We start from the raw sequence: 8,712 nt of genomic DNA, 5'->3' as shown, positions 1-8,712 counted from the left end.
TGGGTTTTGGTTTGGAACAGGATAAACAGAAGTAGTATTTAAGTGAGGGTTTATGGTTGGTGAAGGTGGTTGTGGGTTCCAAGTTGAAGGTGATCGGGTGTGGTGTTTGGTTGTAGGGTGAAGGATGGTGAACAACGGTTTTAGTGGTGATGATATGGTTTGATCGAGCGTGTAATACAAACATGATGGTGGCGGTTGTATATGCATGATTGTGGGTTGTGAAGGTTCGAACAAACTTAATCAAAATAAGATAACTGCAGCACTTGTGGTGGTGATGATTATTGTGGTTGGTGCTCAACAACATGAAAGAAACAGATAAACAAAGTATATACGTATGGTGGTTTCACGGTTTAAATGGGTTGGAGATGGTGGTCTAAGGTGGTGGTTTTAGCCTTCGTCGACAATAGAAACAGGTGAGCAATTGATGATGGTTCACTTTGGTGTATTGGTTTAAGTCGAGCAAAACAAGAAGTGAGTAAACTAGATTGTCAACGGTTGTTCATCCGTATAATTAACATGGGTTAAGTTGGTCTTACTCGATATAAACAAAAACACAATTGGGTGATGGTGGTTCTTGGGCTTCTGGCGGCGAACATCATCAACGAAACAAGAATAGTTGCAGGCGATTTTAGTGGTGTTTTGCAAAAACTAAACACAGTATTAAGGTGACGGTTTATATGGTAGTTTATGGTGATTGAAGTGGTTGTAGAGTGGTTGACGATGGTGTCTAATGAAGAATGGGTGAGGTGTTGATGAAGTAGGTTCTAAATCCCCAATCTCGCTATGTATATAAATGGAGTTATATATAATAATTATTAATTATAATATTAATAATAATTATAATAATAATTAATAAACTCAAGTGATGTACAGGAAGCCAACAGTAATCTGATTCAATAATTCGAACATTTCTTTTAACTTACTCTACCGACAGTTTTCACGGACTGTGTATCGTGCGAAATCAGTGGCGGATAAAAGTGTTCAGAAAAATCCCATATTTTTAAATTAACTATATTTATTTATTTTGATCATTATGGTATAAAATTCGAGCATTAACTATTAAATAAAAATGACATTAATTATTCACTCCCAACCTTAAGTAAAATATAAAAAGTTTTAAAATTAAACAAATAGTTCCTAAATGTATTTTTAATAAGCCTATAGTTCGTATAACTTATTTTCGGATCACCGTTTATTTTAAAATCATATAAGTTTGAATTTAACTTGCTTAATATCACTCGAAACAACAAACGAGTATTATAATCATTTAATATTTATTTTTAATATACTTTATTTATATATATAGATATATTTTAAATAATAATTATTATAATATCTTATTTTTATTTTATTTTACATAATTAAATTTTAATAGCAATAACATATAATATTTTAAATTATATTTTCAATTACCATTTATCTATATATATATATATATATACACACATATCTATTTACAATTAATGGTTCGTGAATCGTCGGAATTGGTCGAAGGTTAAATGAATTTATGAACATCGTTTTAAAATTTTGAGACTCAACATTACAGACTTTGCTTATCGTGTCGAAATCATATAAGAATTAAGTTTAAATTTGGTCGGAAATTTCCGGGTCGTCACATTAATGATACGCATACCCGACCATTTCGTGTAAGCGCATCAAACATCACCGCCACGAGGATTTACAATGGCGCGCTAAGGCATAGAGCGCTATATTGGCAACCATGCGCCAGTCCCATTGGCGCGCATCGGCAGCGTCCACGTATCGGGCGATGCTGTAGCTGGCAGAGGACACCTGGCAGACAAGAATCAGAGCCGACAAGAACACTTTTTTACTTTTGTCGGATCAGCTCGCCTGAAGACGTACTATTTGCAGGCCACGATCCTTTTAACCTTATTACGTGGCGATAGAAGACAAGAAAGGTTATCCTATAAATACAAGGCTTCGTCCACAGAACAAAGCATCTTGGATTTTCACTTTTACACACACATACATTTTAAGAACAGCAGCTCATAGCGCGAATATACCCGCGCTACCGGACTCATAACATTACACTAGACATTCTTGATATACAGGTAACGTTCCATGAACAAAAACCCTATCACCTAGCGCGAGCCATCGATGCCCGGTCGACCCGCCGATGGTGGGTCTACGTTTAACCACCCCTGTTGAGATCCTCATCTCCCGAGGGGTTATTCACGGTACTCCGGACCGGAGAGTTAAACTCAATTGACCCTTAAATCCCCCCTTAATGATGTCAAGCATGGACCGAACCCGACCCGATCATTCTATGCTTGATCAGAGTGCCCTTCTTCATTTCGAACTCCGTACCCAAAGCCCCCATGGACTCCAGCATATCCCTCCGAAACAGTTCCTATATGACCATTTAGATCTCCCCCAATAAGTAATCTATGGTCAAAGGGGCAAGTCCTCACAACTTCATCTAACGAATCCCAAAAGCGTCTTTTTTTTTCTTCTCCTTACCTAGCATGGGGTGCGTAAGAGCTGATGACCAAGTAAGTTTCCTCATGGATAACCAACTTAACCGACATAATCCTATCACTAAACCTACCCACACCCACGACATAATCCTTATAAGGATGACCTATAAAGATTCCTACCCCGTTTCTAGCTACACTAGAACCCGCAAACCACAACTTGTAGTCACCAATGACAACCGCATCTTGACCCCTCCATCTAGTCTCTTGGACACACAATATGTCCACTTTACTCTTAAGTAAAGTATCAACAAGCTCAAGGGATTTGCTAGTCAAAGTTCCTACATTCCAACTCCCTACTCTAATCTTAACCGTTATTCTTCAATATCTCACATAATTTATTTTAGCCTTCAAAACTTAAAATTGCAAACACCTTATATAATCTGCAAAACCAGACATGGTTAATGATGAATTATATTACTATGCTAGAAAGCAACTATGTCAACAGCTAAAAACTGCACTTGGTCGACAGTAATACATTTCAAAGATTAAAACAGTAAAGGATGCTGCTTCTGTTTAGTCAATTATACCAAAAAATTGATTACACATAAAATACAAAAAATGGTTGTTTATCTGTGCTTGTTACAAATTACAATATATGTTGTGTGATGACGTGAAATATATCATCTCAATATGTGCAAGTATACTACAAAAGTAAACAAGCTTGGTACTTAACGCTCATTTATCAAGAGAAAAAGAATAGGGTATTTGGTACAATTGTAATATGTATGGAACCTTGTGTAATATGATCACAACACAAAAGATGGTTGCAGCATTCTGCAGTACCTGATCAGTGCGTTTAGGACATCTGAGATGGATGATACCAAACCCTATTGACCAATATACGGACCCAGCTGCTGTAGGTGCACTTTTTAATATCATTACTTTAACCTGTTCAAAGAGTTTGCAAAATGGAACTATATTTTTAGTCTTTGTCTCATATATTTCAATGCAGACCGTAGCTTAGCTCTAGCTTTGCGATCTGGCGTGCACCCAGACAATATCATTTCTTCATAGACGGCAGGGACCTGAAAGTAGATTTAAAATAATGCTTAACCGTCTAAAATGGCCTAAAATAATAACAAGGTAAGAAAATCTTGTAGATTTGCATTATTATGATAATAACAACGGACGAACAGGTCATTCTGATTTGCATTTAACTGTTTCTTGTAAATTAAATACGTAAAATATAAAGATAGTTCTGAAGGGAGCAAAACCATTAATTCCATACCTCATCAAATTTCTCAACACGAATTAAAGCTTTCATAAGAGTAGTGTATGTTACTACATCTGGTTTCAGGTCCTGCAAAAAATATCACATTGATATTCAAGAATTGCACAGATACCATTAGGATATGAGCTGTAACGGGGTTTTTAAGGACACTTACGTTTTCCTTCATTGATCTTAAAATTGCAAAGGCTTCAGCGTCTCTCCTGTCTTCACAAAAAGCATTTATAAGTGCATTAAGAGCTAAATTACTAGGCTTCAAACCATCACTTCTCATAACCCTAAATGCATTCAGTGCCTCCTCGGATAAACCCTGCACAATAAGCAAACTCCAATTTAAAGAAAGGTTCTTCATTCACAAGACAATGACATATCTAGGAGAAAAGCACAATATAAACTTAGGACCTTAATTGCACAAACACACAACCTATTAGTAAGGAGCATTAACAACTAAACATGGTGTAAATTTTTTAATAACTGGATATATTTAGGAGATTAGATGATAAAAATACCCTTTGAGCATATGCATTAATCAGAGCATTATAAATAGTAGACGTCAGCTTTAAACCAGAAGATTTCATATCCTCCAAGCATTCAGCAGCATCCATAAACCGCCCCGATTTTCCATATATGTCAACTAATGTAGTATACGTTATCACATTAGGCTGCAATCCTTGACTTTTCATCTTCCTCAACAAGCTTCTTACACCTTCCCACCTCTCTTGTTCCCCAAACGAGTTTATCAATATATTATACGTAGCAATACAAGGCAAACACCCTCTTTGTTGCATTTCATCGAACAGTTCCTCTGCTTTATTATGATGCCCACATTTACAATGACAATCGATAAGCGTGTTCCACGTAACCGTATCCGGCTCAATCCCTTCACTTCTCATTCGATCCAACGTTGCCAACGCATTATCAAGACAATTATACTTCCCAAACGTATCGATCATAACATTATAAAACTGTCTATCTGGTTTCACACCACACGTCTCCATCTCCTTCAAAACTTGAAACAATCTTTGCCACTCACCTCTTTCACGATAACCAACCAAAATTCTACTAAATACATATGAATTCGGCTTCACATTATTATCTTCCATCTCTTTCAATACGATTCTCGCACTCTCCCACCTACCTGCATTCCCATAAGCATCGATCAAAAGACTATATGTATACTCATCAGGAACAACCTCATTCCTCTCCATTTCATTCACTATCCACTCAGCATCTTTCAAACAACCGTTATTCACATACGCTTTTAACACAGCATTATAAGCTCGAGTTCTAGGTCTCAATCCACCGTCCTTGATCTCTTCGAAAACCGCTTCAGCTTCTTCAGCTCTCCCCAAACTTCCCAACTCCGATATTAAAGAAACAACGGTCGACGTTTTAGCACTCAATCCATTCCCTTGAATCACACCTAAAAAATGCATAGCTCTATCGACATCACCAGATTTCGTAAAACCTAAAACGATATCATTCAATAACTGCACATCTAGCTCTACAGCATCAAACACCATCTCATTATACAAATTCTCCAACAAAACTGAATCAATTTGATTGTTACGAACAAGTGATTGAATAATTAAACTATAATTCACAAAATTGGACCTGTAACCCTCCCCTCGCATTTTATTCATTAGTATAACTGCTTTCTCTAAATCATCATTACGCGCACACGCGCCAATCAGAACATTATAAGTTAACGGTGTTAGTGTGTGTTTCTGTGATAACAAAAAAGCTTCGTATATCATTTCCGCGTGTCCAAGCGCGTGGATTAAAATCGAGTACAAAAATTCATATGAATAGCATAAATTATGCCTGTGAAGCCATTCAACGAGCGCGTAAGTTGTTGAAATCGACTCTGATGATGAAGCTAGAGTTTTAAGTAGGTAATGCCAGAGTGAAGCTGGAACTGATTGATATGACTCGACGAGTTGCGAGTCAGTGAGTTGTAACTCAGTAGAGACTCCATCTCCGTCGCCGGAGGTTTGATTTGAGAGGAGTTGAAGGAGAGGTGAGAAATCGTAACGGCGGTGGGAGTTGGTTGAAACGGCGTCGTTTGGTGTGATTACGTCATCTTCTGATAAGGAGAGTGAGGTGAGAGATGAACGGATGTATGAGTGTTTGTATGAAGTGGTGAGGAATGGTGGTTGGGCGAAATTGAGGTGGCGGAGGACGGTGGCGGACGGTGGAGGTAAAAGTAGAGTGTTCATTGTTTGCAGCAGAAATCCGGTGGTTGGGGGGAAGGGTGACGGTTTATCTGTTAAAAAAGTTATGTTTTTAGTCCCTGAACTATTATCAAATATATTTAATCGATTAAATTTTATCATATTATGTGTAGTAGTAATAGTATAGCACTATACATAATCAGTAACACTACCATAATGTAACCATATGAAGTTTTCAGTTTGATTTGATTGGGCTACCGGCTTAATTATAACGTGCATTAAGACTACTTATATTTGATAATAGTTATAACTAGTTTTCGAACCCTCGTTTCGCGCCGGGGGTTCGATTTTTAATGTATTTTATTGTGTTTAGTTACGGAGTCTGCGAGTGAAAAATCAACATATATGAAAAGTACCCTAAATATTTAGCCTTTTTTTAAAAGTGTCCGTTTTGCGTATAGTTAGTGACATTGTGTTCATAAAATTATTTCGAGTTTAAGGATGGTGTCGGAAAAATTTAACTCGTTGCGAGCGAGAAGATATGACCTGTTCAATATTTGAGTGGAGTTTATTTAAGATATTTTATGAAAATTTTGATTTGACGCTTTAACCCCTGTGTTGGGGGCCGATTTTAATTTCTGAACAAAGTGTGGGGGGCTTTTGTGGTGTTATTTGAAAGAAGGAAGGGGAAAAAAATGAAAAAACGAAAATACCCCTGATACTATTCATAAGTTTTGTCTAATAGTTAATATGGTGATTAACGATATGAATTTGTTGTTGCATGTACGAACTTACATATATATCGTCTTGTGTGATTTTATAAGTGTACACTTTTCTTCTTATTTTTTTGGCTAAGGGTTTTTTTACCTGGTAAATATTATATTGATAATTTGCAATTACAAAATATCAACAAACTAATAAGACTTGAAAACATGAAATGACTAAGGGTTACAAAGCTAAACCAACCAGACAAAACAAACAAACAAACACAACACATCTGCATTAAATTTGCCATGCCATCTTCAACTTACGAACACAAAGTGAATCCTTGAACCTAACTGACATCAACTTTAGCCAAGCGGTAGCATAGATGATTTTAAATATTTGGTTCGGGTCTCGAGATTCTTTCTTGAACCTAACTGACATCAACGTTTCAAGCTCTCTTTCCCCTCACATCCGGCCTTAACAACTTTCCCTCGACCATCACGAAGCTCAATAATTTACCCAACCGATTACGGACCGAGTAATCTTGTGGCGATCCAAATGAAGACATCAAAGATAACCCTCTAAACTTTCTTTGGACCAATGGAGGACTGAGAAGCGACCTTAGATATGACACTTTTTTATTGACTGTCGACTCCTTCCATACACAAGCATCTTCAAAGTTGCGGCTACGAACCAAGAATTGTAACAGACAGAAACCTGGGCTAGATGTAAGATGACATTTTTAGCCTTAGGCATATGTGTGTGGTTATATATGCTTTTATTTTAAGTTATTGTTTATTGTTATTTTATTATTTGGTTAAGACCAGTTTGTGACAAGGGTCACAGAACAGGTTTGTTTATTTAATTTGGACTCCGTTAGGGCTGCCTAACGAGGTACGAAAGATTTCAGATAACTGATAAATACCCGTGTGTTGAGGGGTATGGGTTTCAACCCAAATAATTGTCTAAGAGCTGCTCATTTATCTCATTTTCACCTTCTCTCTAAAAAAACACTCCGTACCTAACCTTCACCTCCTTGAAAACCCTAAATCATCCAATCTCGTTTTTGTGTTTAAATCAAGTTAGAAATCGATTCCTTGTGTCATTGTGATTCTAACAAGGTAAGGTTTGTAAGATTTCATGATCAAATCTGTGATTTAATGGGTTTTAAAGTTAGTTTTTGTTAAAATGGGTTTTTGAGTCAAATTGGTCAATTTTGATGTTGTTTGTGTGAAATTGTTGTGGGTTTAGGTCCTAAAACGTTCTATAAATAAGATGTAGTTGGTTTTAAGGTCAAATTTGAGTCTAGGAACGAGATTTGGTGATTTTTGGGCAAAACCTATCACTTTTGCAGCTGTTTCTGCTGAAGAACACCATCAGCCGATCGTCCAGGACGTTGACCCGATCGTCCAGGACGTTGACCCGATGGTCGACCTACTCCCCGATGGTCGACCTACTCTCGATCGTCTGAGATCTACTCCCCATGGTCGACCTACTCCCCGATGGTCGACCTACTCCCGATGGTCTGAGACGTTGACCCGATGGTCCTAGACGTTGACCCGATGGTCAGAGACCTTGACCCTACGGTCTCCTGCGTTTTTGGAAAAATTGTTTTGATCGTAACTTTCAAACCGTAACTCCGTTTTTGATGAACCAAATATCATTAGAATTGTATTGACGAGTAGTTTTCAATGGTAAACTTTTAAGAAGCTATATCAAACTGTTTTTGGGTCGGGAAAATAGGATTTAGCGTGTATGACCCGTTTTGCACGCACTTATGCGATGATATTGATTGGGCTTATGTTGTAGACTTATAATATGATGATATAACATAGTTTATAGTATGATTTGACTATAATTTTGATTAGAGCCCTATACTAACTTGGTTTATATTGTTCTCAGGAGATAAGAACAAGGAGGAAGCTCAGAGTTAGATAACTGAGCTGAAGCTAGTAATTGGTTAGTGGGTCTATCTTCAGATAGAGTTTAAGTAGCATGCCATGCTACTGTGATTTATTCTATTACCATGCTTTGATATAGTGATATTGCCATGCTTATATAATGATTGCATGCTTACTGTGATTATGTGATATTATGTGCGCACTGT

The 8,712-nt window shown here is 37.1% G+C and overlaps 2 protein-coding genes across 2 annotated transcripts; both read right to left on the bottom strand.

The window, feature by feature from the left end:
* Positions 1-2,285: 2,285 nt before the first annotated feature.
* On the bottom strand, positions 2,286-3,377 carry LOC139890136 (uncharacterized). Its single transcript, XM_071873034.1, has 3 exons — positions 3,282-3,377; positions 2,482-2,801; positions 2,286-2,406 (listed from the first exon to the last, which is right to left on the bottom strand). The coding sequence occupies exons 1-3, from the start codon at positions 3,375-3,377 to the stop codon at positions 2,286-2,288; spliced, it is 537 nt and encodes a 178-aa protein (XP_071729135.1).
* LOC139890135 (uncharacterized) lies at positions 3,008-6,062 on the bottom strand. Its single transcript, XM_071873033.1, has 4 exons — positions 4,236-6,062; positions 3,884-4,036; positions 3,727-3,798; positions 3,008-3,523 (listed from the first exon to the last, which is right to left on the bottom strand). Exons 1-4 carry the CDS (start codon positions 6,060-6,062, stop codon positions 3,413-3,415), a joined length of 2,163 nt encoding a protein of 720 aa, XP_071729134.1. The 3' UTR covers positions 3,008-3,412.
* Between the last annotated feature and the right edge of the window lie 2,650 nt (positions 6,063-8,712).

The sequence above is a fragment of the Rutidosis leptorrhynchoides genome, chromosome 2, assembly GCF_046630445.1.
Source record: "Rutidosis leptorrhynchoides isolate AG116_Rl617_1_P2 chromosome 2, CSIRO_AGI_Rlap_v1, whole genome shotgun sequence".
Taxonomy (NCBI): Eukaryota; Viridiplantae; Streptophyta; class Magnoliopsida; order Asterales; family Asteraceae; genus Rutidosis; species Rutidosis leptorrhynchoides.
This window is presented reverse-complemented; position numbering and strand designations above follow the sequence as displayed.

Bases quoted from the DNA above. Each gene is read 5' to 3' on its own strand.
- LOC139890136 (XM_071873034.1), bottom strand. From the start codon at position 3,377: ATGATATTAAAAAGTGCACCTACAGCAGCTGGGTCCGTATATTGGTCA. The intron at 2,802-3,281 runs GTACTGCAGAAT...ATAACGGTTAAG, and splicing joins GTCCTAAACGCACTGATCAG to ATTAGAGTAGGGAGTTGGAA. The intron at 2,407-2,481 runs GTAAGGAGAAGA...CTTTGACCATAG, and splicing joins TCTTACGCACCCCATGCTAG to ATTACTTATTGGGGGAGATC.
- LOC139890135 (XM_071873033.1), bottom strand. From the start codon at position 6,062: ATGATAAAATTTAATCGATTAAATATATTTGATAATAGTTCAGGGACT. The intron at 4,037-4,235 runs GTATTTTTATCA...CTTATTGTGCAG, and splicing joins TTAATGCATATGCTCAAAGG to GGTTTATCCGAGGAGGCACT. The intron at 3,524-3,726 runs GTATGGAATTAA...ATCTACTTTCAG, and splicing joins GTGTTGAGAAATTTGATGAG to GTCCCTGCCGTCTATGAAGA.